This window comes from Syngnathoides biaculeatus, chromosome 10 (assembly GCF_019802595.1).
Source record: "Syngnathoides biaculeatus isolate LvHL_M chromosome 10, ASM1980259v1, whole genome shotgun sequence".
Classification (NCBI taxonomy): Eukaryota; Metazoa; Chordata; class Actinopteri; order Syngnathiformes; family Syngnathidae; genus Syngnathoides; species Syngnathoides biaculeatus.
In genome coordinates, this window is record NC_084649.1 from 26758675 (window position 1) to 26781237 (window position 22563).

Genomic DNA, 22563 nt, shown 5'->3' on the forward strand with positions numbered 1-22563 from the left:
GAGGTCGCGGAGGAGGAGCGACAACAAACGAGGGTTTTCACACGCTTGGCGCGGCGCGACGGCGCCCCCTGATTGTTTTAGCGCGGCACCAACGAGTGACCCCTCGATCTCTCTCTCTCTCTCTCTCTCTCTCTCTCTCTCTCTCTCTCTCTCTCTCTCTCCTCTCTCTCTCTCTCTCACACACACACACAGAGGGAATCGTAAATACCGCGCTCACACTGAAAGGGGGGGGGGGGGTCTCCTTCTACGTCACGCATCAAAAATTTTTTATCCTGGAAAGACGGACCCATTGCCAAGCAGCAGGACATTTTGGTTCAGTTCAGTCCAGTTTCCCTTACACAGGGTCACATAAGCATTACAGTATTAAAATATATGAATATTGGGGGGGTATTCATTAGAATATAGAATTGACAAAATGTACCCGGATTGGAAACATTGCAAATTTTGTAAAATACAAAAATCTTACATGGAAAAGACACAAAATATAATAGAAACTAATACAAAATAATTGTCCAATATTTTATTTACAAACAGGAATAGGGAGGAAAATTTACTAAATATTATACAAAATATTTGGAAAATAATGCAAACATTGGTAAAAAATAGTCAACAATAAAAAATAATCGAAAATAATGCAGTATTGTCATGTAATACATGCATATACGCACACAGAAATGCTCAATTGTACAAAATTACCATACAAAAAAATTCACATCTTTACAGAAGAAAATCTAATCTCAGAAAAATGCTAAAATATGAGTATATCTATGCTCATATATATGTAACTATTTTGAAAATACTGATTTTTGTGAAAAAAATATTTTGAGTAGTAAAATTGGAAAGACATCGAACATTTAATGACTTAAAGAGAATTTATAAAAGTTTTAGAAAATACAAAAATGTTAACCTATTGGACAAAAAATGCTCAACTAAATGGTGACGTCTCAATGACAGTGGAATTGACGCACAACTGTAACGGTAAAATGTGGTCGCGGTCCAGTGTTCGATGACCAATTCTTGACCCGGTGGTCTCAATTTGGTAGACGTCAAGTGTGACGAGCGCTTCCCTTTCCGTTTCCCTTTCGCCGAGTCCGGGAGGGACCTTGGATTGCCATTACTGTCACGTGAATTGCACAAAGATCATCGCGGTCTGAACACACACACACACACAAAAAGATATTTTCGACCGTGCGGAAAGATTCCAACGTGTCCTTCGTGATCTGACGTCGGGAAATTCCACCTCCTCTGTAGCGATAGCTGGGGGGGGGGGGGGGGGGGGACAACTCTGGAACTTGAGGTTTGAGAAGCGTCAGCACATTTGCCCTAATAACAGGCCTCCAACTCTGACCTTAGGCGGACGCTTCAGACGCTTTAAGAAGTTCAAAAAAAAAAAAGCAAATGAGGGAAAAACATGGAAAGTCAGAATGATGATGTGAATGTACGTTGCAAGAAAGCAGGGATGTTTGGGGTTTTTTTTTTTTGGGGGGGAGAGGGGTTGCTTGCACCTTGTTCATTTGCCACTTTAACTCTGCTGCAACATGGCCGCTCGCTCGCCACAGGCCGATCACGTTCATCTCTTTTTTTTTTTTTTTTTTTTTTTTTTTTTTTGTGCCGCTCTGTCAGACGCTCTTTGATTTCATTCCTCTCCCCCGTGCCGCGCGTACTGTAACGACTACTTTGTACCCAAATTTACAATTCTCCGGAATTCCTGAGCCCAACAGCACAATTTAATTTGGAGCCAAAACATCGGTCCACACGAGCCGGTTTCGTTTATGTTGCGCCACGTCACGCCGACGGAGAGTCAGAACACAGCATAAGATGGCGCTTGTGCTGCATTCGAAGTCGCTGCAAAGCGTTGGAAATGGGCCACGCCAAAACGATACAACTGACAACTGTGACCGGCCACTTTTTGCTTTGTTTGTGAGGAGATCGTCTTACTTTATGGCAGCCTTTTGAAAAAAATATACATCAGATAATAACTTGAACTGCGCTGAAATTTTCATGCAGAATCTGTTGCGCTTTAAGGTCATGTGTTGCACAACGTTGGCTTGATACCGAATCAATTTTTCCCATCAAAACTGATTGAAATACATTTAATATGCTCCGAAACACCCATTAGTTGAAAAATTTAAATGAGTACTGTTTTGTATTGAAGTATAATAAAAGAGAAGTGGGGGTGGGGAACGGGATTGTATTGTGACACCAAAGTTAAGGTTAAATTCTAATCTCTATTTACGGCACACTGTTCGATACAGGAATAGAGTTTTTTTTTTTTTTTTAATCAATAAATTATTAAATGATCATTTAATGTTTATTGTGTGCATGTGTGTGGTTTGGGATTTACACGTAAAGTACTGTGCAGCTCTAAGTGGCCAATAATGTTACTTATACCTCACATTCATATCGTGTTGGTATTATACATAAAGATTTAAAATATAGGTCAATGATAAAAACAATATACAGTCACGACTTGGGATTTCGTCTCTAGCAGGGATTGCTTCACCTGAAAATTTGGAAATGGCGTATGACTGCAATTGATTAAAATATATTTATTGAGTCCTACATCACAATAGCTCAGCAATCCCATGAAAACACTCGTGAAAATATTACTGGCAAATTTAAAGACATCCTAGTCTGCGTTACCGTTGCCGAAAAAGATCGAGTAAAAAATATTTTGTAATGATGTTTTTTTTTTTTTAAATCTTTTTTTAAGTGTCATATGGAAAAAGTTAATTTGAACGTCTGTTGTATGAATATTATATTTAGTACCCTAATAGCAGGTGTTGGGACATGAATGTACATATTTGCAGCTCAACATCCATTTTTATAATGACCGTCAAAACATACTAAAAGTAACAACTGACCATTTCTTTTGTTGTTGTTGTTGTTTATTTGATCTATTTATTTATTTTTTAAACCTGAACTGTTTGCTTTGTCATTATTAACATAAAGCTGTGACTTGCCACTTTTTCAAAATAACCAGAATATAAAATTGTTTTCAGCGCCTTTAAAAGAATGCCAATGTGGCCTTGGGCATCCTTTTAATTTGTTTTTTTTTTTTTTTATATATATATATATATATATATATAATATTTATACGTCAAAAGAATGTTGAACACCCCCACCTCAGGAGCATTGGTATGAAATCACGGAAAGGTTTTGAACGGGGTGTCTCTTTCTTGCTAGCCGGAGGTCCATTCTGTAGGGGAGGAACAAAAAGTTTATTATTCCACGGAGAGTGTTTGGACATTATCATGTTTTCATCCTCCCATCCGCCTCAAACCCGTGATTTGGGTCTTCCTCAAAAGTCCAAACGCATAAATTGTGAGCCGCTCCTTTCGCTGACCTCACTTCCAAAACCTTGATGCCACGTTGGTACCATCTAGTGGCGAAGACTTGATACTGCAATGTCAAAACAATCATCAAGTTTCTCTCAGCCGGGGGGGTCAAATCGGATGTGGAAGTGAATGAAAATTGACTTTTGCATCATTTGTACTCATTCGTGTGCTTATTTTACTTGTTTGTATCCTATTTCTATAGAATTAGTGTGTAATTTTCAATGAAAACAAACCAGGTAAACTCAGTTTTTTGCCTATTTTTGAATTTTGACAAATTGGATTGTTTTGTAGAAACGTTTATATGGCCACTTATTTGGAAAGTTCCAGAGCTGCTTTCAAGTGATGGCCGCTCGCTACATGAATTACTGGCATGTCAAATTTGCACACATTCATAATTGTAATGTTGAGGCTTAGTGACGCTTGATGCTTTTAGTTTGTCTTTAGGGTTCGGACTCTGGATGTTTGTCTTTTTTTTTGTCGCATCCTCTTTGTGTTCCCCCAGTCACCGTCGTAACGAAAGCTCAAGTCGGCATTGGCCCCGCAGTCGCAGGTCGGGGGGGCCTCAAATGGCGTGAAAATTCTCCTATGATTGGAGGAATTTTGGAAAAAGCTCGTCACAAAAATGCTTTTTTCACTTACAAAATATTTCTCCTTTAATAGTTACTAAATCTTTTACTGTGAACAACGTCAATAATCCACAATGCAACAAACTCTATCAGGCAGTTTGACAAGCCCATTAATTATCATAAAAGTGTTATGGAGCTTATTGTTCTGGATAAGGGGAGCGGAAAATGGAATGGAACGGATCGTCCAAGAAAAAAAAACAATGGGGGGCGGGGGGCATTTTAATTGACACCGATACTCATCTTACATTTTTTATTGACACACAACTACCTTCATGGCATTTTTATTTTTTTATTTTATTTTTCATAAATGCAATGTTGAACTGAGATGAGAAAAACATGAATACAACACTTAATGATGACGCCCGTGATGCTTTGGATGAATTCTCCTTCATTACAGAACATACACGAAAGCGGTCTCTTCTTGCTCCTCTGACATTCATAGAAACGTTATATGCATTTTTTTTTAATAAATCTCTCGTGCACCAATATTATCGTCCAGTAGAGGGCAGTAGTTCCTTCTCAAACCAACTAATACGTTTTAAAACATGCCTTTACAAAATTGTAATCATTACTGTTAGAGTGATTGTAATTTACTATTGTTGCGGTTGTGCATAACTGCATTGTATTATGCTGATAGAGTTTCTAAAGTATTGATCGGTTACCAAAACAACTTGAAATACATATATTTTTTTAATTTGTGTATGTTCCAGACAGTATTGCAGTAGTTACGTTGCAATCTGATGACTCCTTTTAAGAAGGACCTTGACTTTACTGGTTATTTTAAAAGTACCGTAATTTCCGGCCTACAGAGCGCACCTGATTATAAGCCTCACCCACTACATTTGTAAAGGAAATACCCATTGGTACATGCATAAGCCGCGCCTGCGTAAAAGACGCAAGTGCCCACATTGAAACCCACGTTGAAGCATGAGATATTTACACAGAGTTTTCAAAGTTTTGATACCTTAGCTTAGCTTAACATAGCGACAACATGGTAGCGCAAACAGGGCTGCTAAAAAAAACAGTTGCGGAAGCTACACAGTAGCAACATGGTAGTGCAGCACGAGCGGGGCTGGTTTAAAAAGAAGAAAAAAGAAAACATCCCGGTAAAAGTCACTTCCTCGGCACATATATTCCACTAGTCTCACGCTTACCTTTTCCGCTCGAGTGCCCCATTGCGGCCGTTAGAAAAAAAAACTTCGACATTTTTCACCTGCTTTCAACCCTGCGGCTAATGCAGTGATGCGGCTAATTTGTGCATTTAGGGGGCACTCGAGCGGAAAAAGTAAGAGTGACACTGGTGGAATATATGTGCTGAGGAAGTGACTTTTACCGGGATGTTTGTTTTTTGACAGGCCCTGTTAGCCCTGCGCTAGCCTGTCGGTGCTGTGTTACTGCCTTGTCTCGGTAATTTTTTTTTTTTTACCAGAATGTTTTTTTTTTGTTTGTTTGTTTTTTTAACTGGCCCAGTTCGCGCCGAACTAGCGTTAGCACCACACTAGCGCATTGTTGCTGTGTTACTGCTGCGTCTCCGTGATTTTTTTTTTTTTTTTTTTTTTAACCGGTCCTGTTAGTGCTGTCCTACTGTGTTGCTATTGTGTAGCTGCCACAGCTGTTTTGTTTTTTGCTGGTATGTTGTTTTTTTTTTTTTTGTTTTTGTTGCTATGTTAAGCTAAGCTTTGAAATCTCTTTCTGTGTACCGTCTTTCTTTGTAAATATCTTGTGTTTCAATGTGGGCACGTGCGGCTTATCTACAGCATCTACCAAATGGTATTTCCTCTCCAAATGTTCTGGGTGAGGTTTATAACCAGGTGCGCTCTGTAGGCCGGGAATCACGCTAGTCATTATCTGCTAAATTTCTCCTTACATTGTTGTGAAGTAAGTTGAGTTCACCGCCACAGTACAGGGCTCATATCTCAAGCGTGCTGGTACGTCGAGTCACTCGTATCCTAAAGCACCGCTGATATATCAAAATATATTTTATCTTCTCAAGCTGAGGTCATGAAAGGTAAAATGGGCAGCTATGTTTTTTTTTTTTTTTCGTTTTTTTTTTATAGGTTAGGTAAAAAAAAAAAAAAAAAACATTTGGAACATTTCAAGTTCGTTTACTCCGTGTTCGTGCCAGGATTACAAACTCATGAGCCAGTGTAATAATGGAAAAGGGCTTACACATCTACACGCACACACACTATGCGAACGGATATTTTGTCGTATTAATTAAATGGTTGTAACATCGGCAAGGAGACAATCTAGCGAGGACAAAAGGAAGAGGGGATTTATTGCCCTTTGGCCAATGCACGTTCGTCGTACGCGTTGAATAAATAATGAGAGGGGGCAACGGTCCGGCTGCCCCGCCCGCGCGCTCGAACTAAGCTATCAGTTGGGTATCGCACACGTCCATGTTGGAGTAGGCCCATCTCGTGCATGAGAGCGTTTGGACGTGACAGCTTGCATTAAAGCCTGCCCCGCCGCCGCCGCCGCTCGCTAAGCCATCGCGTCCACTTAAGTGCGGAGCCTGCATTTTAATTCTCTGGTGAAAGTGCACAAGAGCAGTCAATTAGTTTTTTTTTTTTTTTTCCTAGATTAAATCCACAGCCACATGCTCTTAAAGCAACTCCTCTTGGCCCCCGAAGTTCGGCGGCGTGTCGGTCGTGAATAGGGCTGTCGCCGAGAGCGACCGGTTTTTCCGGTGACGTCTTTTCAAACCATCCGCACGGAAATCCAGTCGGCTATCTGGAGGAGAAAACTGTTTGAAAACCCAAACTTTCTTAAAATTCCACTTTGAAACCCTGGCCTTGTTTTTCAGACTCCAATTTGAAACCCTAACCTTGTGTTGATGCCCAATTTGAAACCTTAACTTTGGTTTAAAACCTGACTTTGAGATTCTAATCTTAGCTTGAAAATCTTCCTTAAAAGCATGACCCAGGTTCAAATTGAAACTCTTATTTTGAGACCGAACCTTGTGGTCACATCCCAGCGGTGCGGAGTCGGACCCAAATGCAGGACTCCCAGGCGAAGGCATAATGTTCAGTGGGTTTTATTCTAAACTTAAGAGAGCCACAATTACACAGTCCGAAAAACCAGGATCCAAAAAAACGACGAAAACGGTTCGATGACTATGAAGCTAAGTAGCGGAGTAACCCGGGATAGCGGTGAAGCTCTTAGAGTTATCGTTAATAGATTTATTATGGACTTCCAACAAAGCCAAAGTATCATCCATGCTTCAAAGACTCTTGTTCACAGGACGAGCTCCTACACACAGACGCGACAGTATCTTCCTAGAAGTGGCCAAGGACAACTCCATCATAACCGAAGAATGTCCCAAATCATCACCAAAAACTGTACCTTTGTTGACTTTATCTGCTCACCCCTCCTTTTGACCTGTTTGGAGAGTGTAACTCTCTCACGTCCTCCTGATCACAAGAAAGACGACTTCTTGTCCGTTATTTGTGCAACTATTCCAGCAAGTTAGGTGATAAACCTAACAGAAGCATACTCGCTAACACAAAGCAACGAACTGGCAAATGCCATTGACAAAACTCCAACTTGAATACTTGGTCCAATGACAGTGCCTCTAGCGAAACTGCTGTGACCGGTGACAGGTGTCAGAGATGACACCGCCCAGAGCATGCCCCTCCTGATTTCTTTAATGTTTTCATTATATAAAGTTTTTAAACTATACACGTATTTCTACTATGCAGTTTATTATCAGGAAAAGCTAAAAAAAAAAAATGCATTAAAAAGCCAAATTTTTCAGGCTCGGAACGCATTGTTTCTTTTTCCATTCATTGTAATGGGAAACATCGATTCGGGTTTCGAACAAATCGCTTCTTGAACCGTTTTCAGGAACGGATTGTGGTCGAGAACCGAGGCATCACTGTATTTGGAACTTTAATCCAGTCAAGGCGCCAAAACTCTATCCATAACCCAAAGTTGGAAGCCATTTCTTTTAACAATCCTCAATATTTGTCTTGTAAGCGTACTTTAAAAGTTCCGTGTCGGAAGTTTGACTCCAGACTGCGAGAAGCAAGACTTTCCGATCTGATGACTTCCTGGCGTATGTTTTGCAGCAAGCCACCAAAAGCTACAAGTTACATCATTAATTGGAAAATAATTTTTTTTTTTTTTTGCTTTCATTCAGTCACGTCGTCGTTGAAAATGTCAACCGAACGGGCACCTCGTATTTGAGTGCAGTGGCAGATGCGGCCATTGGCTGCGCCGCCTAATCCACAACGCTGGGTTTGATACAAGTCGGATTTAGTCATAACTATGATACCAACATCTGTCGGGAGAACGTCCCGAGCTCCCAAAGTCAGAACGCAACCCCACGCGGAATATTTCTCCGTTTCCATGTAGATGTACGTCCAAAAGAAGCGTGACTGATATACTCCTGGGGTAAGTGGACAAGAACCGAATGACCCGGGGGGGGGGGGGGGGGGGGGCACAGTGGCCCAAAAAAAAAAAAAAGAGGCCATTTGACTCATTACAGAGCTTATGTAACGCGCTTGTGTGCAGTCCCGCTTATAATATTGCTGCGACACTCTTTGTCATCGTCGCAGTGCTGCTTATTATTATTATTGTTTTATTGGATAATTTCCATCGATAAGAGTGCCGGATCCGTGTCGAGAAACCGCGTTGGAAATGATTCTGAATTATTACGCAACTCCTCATATCGATTGACCGACGCTCCGCCGTGGCTTCATCAAGGGTAAGCATTCCGACGCAGACGTACAATAAATATTTAACGGCGCATTAAAATGAAATGATACTTGTTAATCACAAAGGTCAGCGGGTTTGTGCGTGATCGTTGACCTGCATAGGACGCCAATAATACTCGTACTGCGCTCGTGGGGGTGAGACTGTGTTTGACCGCCCGTGTGTGTGTGTGTAAAACTCCACGAAAATAAAATGCACCGCAGCGTTTTATTTAGATGTTATGTATCATAACAAGAAATCTTTAATGCACCCGAAAACAGTGGTTATCTGCCAAAAATAGGTCTTGAAAATTACATTTTGATGTATTGAATGTCAAAGTGAAATGACAGCTGGAAAACGTCTCACAGTTCTGAGGTCAAGGGTTCGATCCCGGACCCGCCTGTCTGGAATTTTTGCATGTTCTCCCCCGTGCCTGTGTGGGTTTTCTCCGGGTGGGGACTCCGCTTTCCTCCCACGTCCCAAAAATATGCAACATTAATTGGACACTCTAAATTGCCCCGCGGTGTGGTTGTGACTGCAATTGGTTGTTGGTTTACATCTGCCCTGCGATTGGCTGGTGACCAGTTCAGGGTGTACCCCGCCTCCCGCCCCGTTGACAGCTGGGATAGAGCACTCCCTGTGACGCTTGTGAGGATAAGCAGCTAAGATAAAGGATGGATGGATGAAACAGATTCTTCTGGGTACCAACAGAGGGAGCCGGTGAAGCACTTACGGTATTCTTTTAGCACAATAATCGATTTTCCTCATGGAAATGAACTGTGCCCGCCCCAACCAATTTAGCCCCCCCCCCCCCCCCCCCCCCCCCATGGTTTACGTTGTGGGTTTTATTAGATCGATTTATGGAGAGAAAAAAAAAGCACTGTATTGTAGAAAAATCAGAACATTTTACTATTTGACTTGAAATGTGAATTAGGCCGTGGTTTTCAAAGTACCATGAACAATTTTCATGACTAAGTTACACCCAGCAGGTGGCGCTAATTTTACTACACACGCCACTGAAATCACATTAAAGGAAATGGTGGAAGATTTTCAATTTTAGATGAAAAAATAAGAGTTTGGATTTTTGTTTAATCTTGATGGCTTTATAAAGTTGCCAGTGTCATTTTTCAACTGCGGTATTTGTTGATTATTTATAGAAAAACTGTGTTTGTGCCGTGGGGCTGAAAATAATCTCCAAAAAGTTGGCAGTGCAAAAAAAAACATTTTGGGAACCGCTGGAATAAGAGCAGCATATTTTGGGGCTCAGTGTTTTTTGCCGACATCAGAGAATTGTGATCTTTTCACGAACGACATTTGAGTTCCCTTTCGCTCTGCAGGGCGATAAAATATGTCACCTAGCAGCCTTATCGCGCGTCATCTGCTCGTTCTTATTGATGTGTTAATGTTTCCGTGCATCGCAATGAATTAATGACAGCCTACTTTTATCTCAATAAATGTGTTTATGGATTTATTGACGCTCATCCATTTGTGCTCGTATTTAGGTAGCGTTTGAGGCTGTTGCTTGAAAATTCAAGAGCCAACTGTTTTAAATATTAGGGTATTTTTATTAAAAAGGAGAGTTTGTGCATGCTTTTTTTCTTTTGTTTTAAATAAATCAAAATTCCCAAAGAATAACAAGACGGAAGATGTGAAGGAAAAAGTGTCAATCATTTGCTGCGCAATCCCAAACTGACTCATTGCAGGTCACCACCTTGCCCCCGAGTTAGGGCTTCGGGAGCTTGGCTAAAACTTTTGGAATATCCACATCTGAAAAATGTTACAAAAATGCCCATTCTTTATTTGCTCGCAACTGCAGCAAACAGAAGCAGACCGAAGGGGAACTCCGGCAGCTGCGAGGATTCAAAAGCGATGCTGAATTGGCAACATTTCTGTTTGACGGATATGATTATCACCTCTTTTTTGATTTGTACCACAGGAAAAACCTAGAACTGATCGAATTTAGTTATACAAACACCCGTATACGTTTAGGAATTTGACATTCTACCAACATAGCAGCAGCTAGCATGGGCTAGTTGATAGTGCTAACACTAGCTCAGTTTTACTAGCGCTGCTATTTTGGCGAAGCAGAGTTCTCTGTGACTGTCACAAGTATGCACTTTCGTATTTACGTGGCGTTATGAAAGGCCGTGTTTGGGAATTGCATTCGCGCACGTCAGACCGTGAAACTGTGGTCGGATACTCAAAGAGGAAGAGATTAGTGGAGTGAGGCTACATTCCCATGATGCTAGCGGCTTCAAAACGACAAACTCTTCTTTAAATTAGGCGAGAATGCAATTTACTGTCGCAAGTCCCTTGAAAGTTCTGATGGAGGAGAAACACTTGTAGAAGGTCTTCCAGACCGACAGCTCTTCGACTTGGCAAGATATTAGCAACAGTTTCGACAGAAAGTTTAAAATCGCAGAAAAGGCCATCAAAGCGCACATTCTGTGCAACGCTCCGGGACTTTGGGACTCCAAGATATTGCTGCACTTAGTACCAAATGGAATCTTTGCTGCCAATGCCGCATTTGGCGGCCCTCGAGGAAAAGTCGTTTTGGGCCAAGAGAACAACTTCTACACGCATAAACGCACGCACGTGTCTACGTGCCGGCCCTGGTCCAGAATGTACCTGCAGAAAATGTGCTCATTGTAATGCAGTATTAGATTTGTGTTGTGTACGTTTGTGTGCAAGTAAAACTAATGAAATGTATCCATTTTTTTCCACAGACATAATTGTTCCATAATGAACCATTTATTACTGGACGGGCAATGTTGAAATACATAATATTTCTTTCCCCCCCCCCCCCTTCCTGTTTATATTGTTCACTATTCAGATTCACCAATTTGCATTCCCCCCCCCCCATCCTGAGCTATTCACTGAAAAACTCACCTATTTGCATCGTCTATGGTCGTTCTGAAACATTTTAAGGCGCCGCTTGATGTCACCAAAGCCTATCTTGAATAGGAAAGTATTACAGTACAGAATCCAAGGGAAAATGTTGAAGTGATACAAGGCAACTTCAATGTTGGGGGTGAGTTTAGGATGTGGCCTGGCTTGTCGGAGAGTCTTCACGTGTGCATCTACAACCGGAATAAGAGTGCATTTTTTTTGGTTTTTTTTTTTTTCAACAGCCGATAATCTGTTAAATCGCTGTTTGTGATATACGTACAGTTTTAAACCGTTCACCCAGGCACCTATGAGCATTTTTAGCGTCAGCTTTTTCGCCAGCAAAATTATATTGTCAATATAATCAACTAAAATACAGTTCATCTACTCTCCCCTTGGCGGCACTGTGGACCCCTGGTTGGTGCTTCACAGTTCTGAAGGGGGTTCAAATCCTGGCCCCTCCTGTGTAGAGTTTGCATGTTCTCCCAGTGCCTGCGCAGGTTTTCCTCCCGCATCTCAAAAACATATATGTTAGGTTATTTAATGACTCTAAATTGCCCGTAGGTGTGAATGTGAGTCCGACTGGTTCTTTGTTTATATGTCCCCTGCGATCGGCTGGCAACCAATTCAGGGTGTGACCTGCCTCCTGCCCGAAAATAGCTGGAATTGGTTCCCGCGACCCTTGTGAGGATAAGCGTCTCAGTAAATAGGTGGATGGATACACTTGAGGGTGAAGGCAAGTCCCTGTGGAATTAAGAAGCACCGTATGTCTAAAATAAAAGCAGTAAGCGGACGTCTGGTACAATATATTTTTTTTTAATCAAATTTAATCTGCGTCTGTGATTTTGATGAAGATTTCCGGAGATCGATCTGATGTCGTGTCGTGCACTCCATCTTCAGTTACGCTTATCCTTACTCGGGTCACGGGTGTGCTGGAGGTTATCCCAGATATTTTCGGGCGAGAGGCTGGGTACACCTTTAACTAGTAGCCAGGCAATCGCAGGGAACAAAAAAAAAAAAAAAAAATGTAATTGACTAATTTCTTTGGGTTTAGGAAATATTTTCATTAAAATCACCCGCAAGCATTATTTCTACGGAGCATTTATGATTCTCAGGAGTTAAATAAGTGTTCGATTTTAAAAAAAAAAAGCAAAAAGGAAATGGAACAGTGACAATTTTTTTTTTTGTTCTGTCACCTCTCCATCTGGTCTCAGATTGGACTTGGAATAATCGGGATTTGTCACACGTTCATGTGAGTGGAATATTCCGACTCCTTGATGAAGACCAGGATGTGTGTTGGAAAGACCTCCATTAGGTTTCGTTTTCCCTCAACAGATTCTCACTGTTTTTGAAATTGAGACATAGTTACCGTGGAAATAATCATCACACCGTCGACTGTGCGGTCGCAGTGGCTGACACGTGTGTGTGTTTTGTTGTTGTTACATAATTATATATGAGGTGATATGTGCGGAGTTGGCGCTCGCTGGTGTGAGCCAGATACGGTGAAAATTGAGTGCCGAACGTATGCAAATGAGGCCCCCATTTGTGTGTCTTTGTGTCAGGTCACAGCCGGTGAGTTGGAAGCATGGGCAAGGCCGGGAGTAAAGTCCTCAGGGAGGCCACTGTGGACGGGCTGCAAGCGCAGGTAAAAAGCAAAGTCTTTGAATCTCATTATGCGCACCGTGCAAATCTTTCTTACTGAACCACTCGTGTTTACATTATGTTACAGCGCCAGCTAAAACCGCAAGAACAGAACATTTCAATATAGTACAGTGATCCCTTTTATGAATTTATTACACAACAAGGTCGCATGGGGTTTTGTATTACAAGCACAAGCACAGGGCCACAAAAGTCATCTTTACGGAAGATCTGGTTGCCACTCGCGGCAAGACTGCTAATTTAAATCCATTTCAGCGACATGGATGCTGCGTGGAAAAACATCTGTGCAATTTGTATGGTACGGATTTCGTCGTGCGATCGTAACTCCAGTTAAAGTGCAGCATTTGACTGTTTCGCTGCATGCAGTACAGACTCTTGAGTCCGGCCCAGGACTGGAATGGGAATGCCTCAAAGAAAACCGTCTGCGCCTGTAACCCCCCACACATGTGTTCTGCCTTAGTACGATTTCCAGTCCCCGTGGCCGTTTAATGTTTTGCTACAACTTTAAAGAAACGTGAGTTTGCCTGTCCTGCTGTCTGTGGATTATTAAGGAGCAGAACATGACCTGGCTCAATCTTCAATGATTTATGAATTATTTGGGTTCTTTCCCACCCCAAAACCCAAACCAAATCTTCAAGGATGTTGCTACTCACCTGGTTACTGTCGCACTTGTGGCGGCACTTGATGGGTCCTTATTGGGAATTATTGTATTCTCATTTCTTGCGAAATGTAAACACTCATCAGGTGTAAATTATAATCATCCAAATTATAAAAATATATTTGGGAAATTATGTAATCTATGATATGAGCTTCCCTTTTTTTAAACCAAACTACAATAATAGTGTACAAGAATCTAACTATTGAGATATTGCTGCATTTACCAATGGATGAATTTCTCTTTGTCATGTTTGAAATCTTTCATTTTTTTTCATCGGATCCGCAATGGCCGTGTCGTGACGGCGCATTGCGGCTCGACTCGAGCGGCCAGCGGCGCGCCGTCTGAACCCGGCGGCCATCTTGCGGGACACACTCGGCAGACTGGATTGAAGCGTAGTGATTCACAGGGATTAGGGATTAAGATTTCCCTCCTGACCGACCGCATTGGTGGAATAAATCTGGGGATTATGATGTCAACGGGCCGCAGCTACAGGAGAGGAAATTGAATTGTGATGGAGAAAGAGCGGCGCGGGCCGTCAGATTACAGCGCAGTCCTGGCAAAATCAGATGCGAGAGTCCGTGTTTGTGCCTTTTGTCAACATGGGGCACCGTCATTGCGTTTGTGGCGGACGTAAACAGGAACGATGCTTAGGTGTTTGATTGAGTGGTAAGAAGATTGCTGTGTCACTGTTAATCCCGTCTGTCCCGCTCTGCTGGTGAGTACTGTGCGGAGCGCAGCGCCAAGTCTTGCCTTGCGGTTCTGATTCGAGTCTTTTTTTTTTTTTTTTTTTTTTTTAGCAAATTTTTTTTTTATGAATGACCTGACAGCCGATGTGCTCTTCTGCTCAAGTCGACTCATCCTGCTGCTCCTGCCGCCGCCGCCGCCGTCGGCGTTCCTCCGGTTCCTCCTCCTGCTGCCGACGTCCATTTCCAAGGAGTCACAAAAACCAAGAAGATGAAGGTGAAGTGGACCCAAGTGGGTTTGGTGTTCTTTCTGGTGCTGTCCATGGTGATGACGGGATGCTTCTTCTGGCAGTATCAGCTTCCAAAGATGCAGCCAGGTAAGAACTTTTCCAGCCTTTCAGGCGAGTTGTCAAAGCTTTACCGAATGTCAAAATAAATAAAGACGACGACATCGTCTGCGGCTCGGAAGTCTTGTGCTAAAAACCATCCTGAAAAAAAACATTATTGACTTTTTAATGACCGTAGTTCAAATCCTGCCTCCGCCTGTGTGGGGTTTGCATGTTCTCCCCGTCCGTGCCTGCGTGGCTTTTCTCCGGGTGGGCGCTCCGGTTTCCTCCCACATCCCAAAAACATGCGACAATAATTGGAGACACTCTAAATTGCCCCAAGGTGTGATTGAGAGTCCGACTGTTGTTTGTCTGCATGTGCCCTGCGATTGGCTGGCAACCAGTTCATGGCGTAGCCCGCCTCCTGCTGGGATTGTCTCCAGCACTCCCGTGATCCTCGTGAGGATAAGCACCTCAGAAAATGGACGGATGGATTTTTTTTTAAATGGCTTGTGTGTATATATACAAATCATGCCCACCCATCAAGTGTGAAATTACACAAGTAAATCTTTCCCCCGCTAAAAGCAACTCAAACACTTTGATGAAAATATTGACCGTGCGCATATTTTTGATGCTTTCAGATGGATTTTAGAGTGCTCCGACTGTGAAAACAAATTAAAAAAAGACACTTCTGCCGTCTGCTGACTAGAAATACCAACGGTAAAAGCACCTGAAAAACAAGCTCTTGAAAGGAACATATTTTTGAGAAGTCATTATTATGATCATTATTATTGGAACGTTGCTGTACATTGCTTAGCGTATTTAGACAATCAATCGCACTGATTGTCTGTTCTCAATTGTAGACTTGAGTTTTGCCCGTGAAACAAAAAACATTGACTGCGAGTCTGTGCCATAATCACAATGCAAACCGGAGCGACGTCCTTGGGGAATCTGCGCAGTTTTTTCCATTTCACCTTCGTGTTCTCTTCCATTTAAGTCCTTTTGGAGTGTTGCAAAGTATCAAAAGAACGCAAGGGCCCTTTCGAAATATCTGGTCTTAAGGTATTCAAAATATACTCCATTCAATTAGGCAACCGTGCCAATCTTTCCAATTTCCCAGGCTTGCCGTTCTGAATTTTGCCAAATTTGGGGCGTTTTTCCCGTGTGTCTGCAGCATTGAGTAATGCCCAAATGCACAAAGCTGCACACCCAATTGAACTTAGCGCAGGTTTGGTAATGAAGTGCTGTCTGTGCGAGTGGAAAAAAAAAAAAAAAAAAAAAAACACAATTGAGTCACGCTAAACCATAACTGCAAATTCTTTTTTTTTTCCTGATTTATTTACTAAATACCAGAATAGTGAGAGAATGACTTTTTCAGACAAATACATCATATCATATAGACAGTACAGTCATGCTAATATATACACAAGCTCATAGCATGTACTACTGTATTCACACTATTTAGAAGCAAATGTCTTCACTTTATTTTGACATACTCAATGTAAGTGCATATTTGCTCAATTCTACTACAAACGGTTGTTTTTTTTGTTTTTTTTAATTGCCTCCTCCTATGCTGTCAGTCGGGAAAGTGAGTTTGTCTCGAAAGGAACGCGAGCCTTTTGGCGCTTTGACTTCCGACGGCGGCGCAGTCAGCCGCGCTCCATCTTCCGCCCAATCCCGACTTTCCCGGCGGGAATCCCCAAAATGTCAGCGTCTCCTCCTGATTGCTCTGTAACACTTTTTCCAGACAGTCTGTCGGACGCGTACGAGAAGTGATACTGCGGCGACGACGCCGCGTGTGTGCCTGGACGCTCTGGAGGAGGAGCGCAGTTTAAATAGCGCGTTACCACATTATTTGTGCGGGTTACGTTCATTACGCACCCCCGCAAACAACGAAAATCCACAAATAACAGATGCAGTATTAATACACGCTGGTTACGCTGTCAACATGCTCATGTATGTACGCTAGCATGTGACACGCGGGGTAGTGACGAACAATTGCATTTCACATCTATAAGCAGAAGATATGATATTAACACGAGCCAAACAAAGTGGCGTCCACTTTGGATGTAAAGTTACAGAGTGCTGCTTGTAGTTTAGAGTACTTCCAAATGAAATATAATATTGCGTTTGCCGGGAAGAACAACGGTACTTTTTTTTTTTTTTTTTTTTTTTAAGTTACCAGTACACCGTGGAGGCCTTCTCTTTGCATCCCCAGCCGTCATAGTGACGAAAGCTGCTCATAATATTGTTAATAATGATGATAATATTCGGGCGGCACGGTGGAGCAGCTGGTAAAGCGTTGGCCTCAGAGTTCTGAGGTCCCGGGTTCAATCCCAATGGCGTTTGCGTGTTCTCCCCGTGTCTGTGTGGGTTTTCTCCGAGCACTCTGGTTTCCTCCCACATTCCCAAAAAAGATGCAACATTAATTAAACTTTGGCTGGCGACCAGTACGAGGTGTACCCCCACCTCCTGCCCGTTGACAGCCGGGATAGGCTCCAGCACTCCTGCAACCCTCGTGAGGATAAGCGGCTCAGAAAATGGATGGATGATAATATTCCTGTAGTTGAAGGGGTGGCATCCAGAAAATCATACTGAAAAATGTCATATGACCGGGATGCAGTTGGTGCGCATGTCTGGCGCTTACATAACACTTTACATTTTTGATCGTATGCGACCCCAACCACGCCCAACCCCCCACCCCCCCCCCCCCCCACCGGATCTTTGAGGTTAGAGATTAGTGTCATCACTCACTTTTCCGTCGCTTCGCTCAAAGTTCATATCGGTCCGCTGTTTTCCCCACCGTTTATCAGCAATGAATGGAAGAGACGACACCTTTTTGTTGTAAAGTTATATAGCGCCTAATCGGTTTTTATCTTTTTCTCTTTTTCTTTTCGTAAGGCTTTATTGTTGACACAGAGCTACAGTAGGTCTAGCAGGTATAGGGCTGCCGCTCCTTGACTTCCGAACGGGGCTCCACACAGCACAACACAAAAGGACGGTTTTCTCCAACTGTTGCCATCCATCCATCCATCTCCCAGAGGATTTATCCTCACTCGGGTTGCAGATGACGAGGCGCACATCCCAACCGGTAGGGCGTCACTACATTGCAGGGCACATGGAGACAACAACCATCCAGACTCGCATACACAACGATACGAATTATTTTGTCTTACAAAAATTCACACAAACACAGAGGATATTACATTCAAGGGGAAGTCCACTCATTGAAAATAATAATGTATCACATGGGTCGTGTCATTGTTACTGTAACTTTAAAATGAATATTTTCATCAGATATCGTTTTAGGTTGTTTACATTGGCTATTTTGAATGTTGTACATTTTGGCGAGTCACATGACCTACACGTAACCTGAGGCTCGGTTACGTCCCGACACAGATGTTGTCAGCGCTGATTTCTCCGATTTATCCTCATCTGATGAATAAATTGAAGCACCGGTTGATCGGGAAGGCGGAGGAAAACGTCCATACAGATTTGAACCTGTGGCTGTCAATAATGTTGAATATTCGGACTGCTCGGAGGCCTCCACGCGGGACATAAGTGCGTAAACAAAGCTGCGAGCTCCGAGGACCGGCTGCCGGATGACTTATGTCTCGCGCGTAGGCCTCCGAGTAGTCAGACCCCGCGTCGTTCCCGTCCGAATATTCAACATTTTTGACATCCACAGGTTCAAATCTGTATGGAAGTAGTCCTCCGTCTTCCCGATCAACCGATACTTTTATTTCTTCATCAGATGACGACAAATCCGAGAAATCGGCGCTGTCAATAACTGCGTAGGAACGTGACAGAGCCTCGTGTTGAGCACATGACATGAATTACTGATATAAACGACCTTAAATGATATCTGATGAAAATCTTTATTTTAAAGTTACAGTACCAATGACATGACCTAGCTGATACATTATTTTCAATGAGTGGACTTCCCCTTTAAGATGGATCTTAGTATAACAAGACAAATGAGGCAAACAACTTTTTTTTATTTAATAGTTGCCCGTGTCGACACTAATAAAATTCAAAATTTACACAAATTCCCGCGCTTATGCAACTTGACATGGGTCACTGAGGGGAAAAATGAGCTCCACCTGTAAATTGAAAATGCAAATGTGTTATCATTATTATTATTATTATTATTATTAGTGCACAGTGGGAAAGAATTGATAAATCACTGGAATTTAAGTCGCCGCGTGATTTGGGCTCGCATTGTTCTCACAACCAAGTGCGGTGTCCCTACACGTTTGTTTTTTTTAACTCATTATCTTCTCCCCACCGTATCGGCCAGACGAAGGGCTGGCCGGCGACCCCAAAGCCGAGATGAGGTGTCCTCGGTTCCCGGAGCCCGTTCCGCTGCAGCATCCCATCCCTGGTCTGAAAGAGGCCCTGGAAAAGGTGCGAGAGTGAGCGCTTCCACTCGGTGGGTGTGTCTGCGTTACGTGTAGAGTACAGCTGCTCCGCTAATCCCGTGCGGGTATAAAGCGCAGAGAGAGAGATTAAACGTGGAAAAGTGTCAGAACATGCGGCAGTGTGATGGCTGCAATCGAGGATATGAAGATGATGGCACAAATGTTGAAAATGAGTCTGCGGTCGGCAGAGTTTAGTCCGAAAAGAACGGCGAAACACGTTTTTGAGCGCGTCCGTTGAGGCGAAAGCTGCGGCTCCCGCTTAACGATGCGTTTGTTAGTCCCTGCCACGTTCTGGCACTGAATGCAGGCGAGCCGACGACGTCATCGTGAAGGTTTCCGAACCGATTGGCCGACCTGGCGGCCGTGCGAACGTACGCAGCGGGAAGAAGCGTCGGCCGCTGATGTCTTCCGGCGTTATTTGACCACCCCTGAATGTATTGTCTGTTGCCCCCCTCCCACCCCGCAGGTGGACATTTTGCTCCGCCAGAGCATCAATCCAATTAGCCTCCCGGCTCTCTCGGCGATCGTCGTCCTGAACGACACGGTTTTATGGACGGGCAATTTCGGCAAGAGGAACAGCTCGGATGCCTTCTCGGGCCCCCCCAACGAGTACACCATCTACAGGTGACTTCACCATACTGGACTGTTTGCGCATCGGATAGATCAGACAGCTGATTCATGAGCTGTCACATTGTAGAAAATGTGAATTTAGGGGTAATGGCTGCGTACATATTGTTCTATTGGCAGCAGCGATGAAGGGGGCCTTTTTTATGTTATGTTGATGTTTTTGACGTTCTCATGTCAAGCAGTCAATATTAATGGGTCGGGGTGGAAACAAACTTTGCAAAGTAGCAAAGCCCTCGCACGTAAGATGCCGTACCTGCTTCCTGTTGGGCCCCATTTGGGCATCTTCCCTAACAGGAGTTTGTCACAGCATGATCCGGTTCTTCTTCCATTTCATCCATCCATCCATTTTGTACCGCTTTTCTGGGTCGGGTCACGGGGGAAGTAGCTTCAGGAAGGATACCCAGACTTCCCTTTCCCCAGCCACTTCTTCCAGCTCTTCCGGAGGGATCCCGAGGCGTACCCAAGCCAGCCGAGAGACGTAGTCTCTCCGGCGTGTTCTGGGTCGTCCTCGGGGTCTCTTTCCGGTGGGACATTCCCGGATCAGATGCCCAAACTACTTCATCTGGTTCCTCTCAATGCGGAGGAGCAGCGGCTCGACACTGAGCCCCTCTCGGATGACCGAGGTTCTAGCTTCTCAGCCGTCCTCTAAGGAATAGCCCGGACACCCTGCTCGTGCCCATGGCGGAGGGTAGGAACGTAGATGGACTGGCAAATTGAGAGCTTCGCCTTTCGACTTAGCTCAAAGTCCGCATCACTGCAGACGCGGCACCCAATTCTCTGTCAGTCTCCCGGTCTATTCATCCCTTACTTGTGAACAAGAAGACCCCAAGATACTCAAACTCCTCCTCTTGGGGCAGAATCTCATCCCCGACCCGGAGAGGGCACGCCACCCTTTTCCGACCGAGGACCACGGTCTCGGATTCTCATCCCAGCCGCTTCACACTCTGCTGCGAGCTGCTCCAGTTCCATTTCAGCCGTGTTAAATCTTGGAAGTGGCTTCGGGTTGGTTTGGTTTTCATCGGCAACAGCTCGGAAATGGGCGGCACAGTGGCGCATCTGTAGAGTGTTTGCCTCACAGTTCTGAGGACCGCGGATGAAATCCCGGTCCCATCTGTGTGTGGTTTGCATGTTCTCCCCGTGCCTGTGTGGGTTTTCTGCGGGCACTCCAGTTTCCCGCCCCATCCCAAAATTAAACGGCCACTTAATTTCCCCGTCATTGTGATTGTGAGTGCGACTGTTGTCTGTCTCGGCGCGCCCTGCGATTTGCTTGGCGACCAATTCGGGGTCAGGGTTTAAATTCACAATGATGTGCCCGTCTGTTATTCGTGGTGCAAAACTAAATTATTGCTTGCACAATATCTTCTGCGGTGCAAACCATTTCAACGTGGCCCGCGCCGAAAATATGTTTGACCAAGCGCCGCTTTGGATGCTCTCTTGTTTTCAGAATCGCCAGCCTGTCCAAAATCTTCCCCACGCTGATGCTGTACCGGCTGTGGGAGGACGGCAAGATCGGCTCGCTGGACGACCCGCTGGAGAAGTACGTGGACAACTTCACCATCAAGAACCCCATGGGGAGGACGCGGGAGTCGGAGCTCAAGTACGTGACGGACGGTCTGATCTTCCTGGACAGCGGCGAGGTCCCCGTACGCTCTTCCTCGGTGACGCTGCGCAGGATGGCCAGCCAGCTCTCGGGTACTTTGAACAGCCGCACTCGTGTGAAGAGTTTTCATTTTGTGGATCATAACCTGACGCGTGAACAACGATACAATGATCCATTTGAAAAATGCAAAGCTTGGTCGGCCATTCCAATATCCGAGACGGATGGGTGACGCTAAGATTTTTTTTTTTTTTTTTTTTATAATTTAATATAAGTAACGTTCCATGACAGTTTTGAGATTTTGTGATTAAAAAAAAAAAAAAAAATTGTTTTTTTTTTTTTTTTTTCCCCCTGAACAAATTATTTCTCATATTTTTTTCTTTTCTTCATAAAAGCCTTTTTTGGGGAGTTTTCTGACCAAAAAAAAAGGGAGATAAAAACAAAGAAATACAATGATGCAATGAAATTTCAATTTTCCACACATCCCCTGACTCAGTCTAGTGTCTAGACATTTATTGCACTGTATGTGGTTCCACCATAATCCCCACACCCCCAAGGACAGAACTGCAGCGACAGGTTTGCCAGCACTGATCCAAACAATTGACACAGGCTGGGTTCTTCCACGGCCCGCGTGGTGAGGATGGCAAGTTAATGGCTGCATCCGGCGGGAGAATTGATCACTTTCAATAATAATTATAAGAGGAAGAAGCGAAGAAGGGCAACATATTGACACAACGCGGCGTACGCGTCACGTCGAGAAATCCAAATTCTTTGTTGGACTGTCTCAGGCCTGCCCAGGAGACTCCGGGCGACAAACCTTCTCTGGAAAGGAAAGACTCAGTCGGCGATCAACCTTCTGCAGGACGACGTCCTGGTGGCCGACCCGGGAACCAAGTAAGCTGGAGTCACTTCGACCTTTTAAGGTCAATAAAATCGCCGGATGAGATCGAGAGTACATAATCCCAATCGCTTTGTCGCGGTCTGTAAAGCCACAAAAGGATGCCAAAGTAGCAATTGCTACTTAAGAAAATAATAAGTTGACATTTT

The 22563-nt window shown here is 43.7% G+C and overlaps 1 protein-coding gene across 3 annotated transcripts in view; it reads left to right on the plus strand.

Annotated features, from left to right (window-relative positions):
* Window positions 1-22563, plus strand: part of lactbl1b (lactamase, beta-like 1b) — a 45106-nt gene that overhangs the window by 19666 nt on the left and 2877 nt on the right. For 2 of the 3 annotated variants that reach the window (XM_061833776.1, XM_061833775.1), the window contains exons 2-7: window positions 13108-13190; window positions 14712-14922; window positions 19172-19278; window positions 19759-19916; window positions 21364-21611; window positions 22305-22410. In XM_061833776.1, coding sequence (XP_061689760.1) covers window positions 13131-13190; window positions 14712-14922; window positions 19172-19278; window positions 19759-19916; window positions 21364-21611; window positions 22305-22410 — 890 coding nt within the window. In that variant the 5' untranslated portion in view covers window positions 13108-13130. Of the gene's footprint in view, window positions 1-13107; window positions 13191-14711; window positions 14923-19171; window positions 19304-19758; window positions 19917-21363; window positions 21612-22304; window positions 22411-22563 lie in introns of those variants that run through there. The other variant, XM_061833777.1, reaches the window with a different exon arrangement.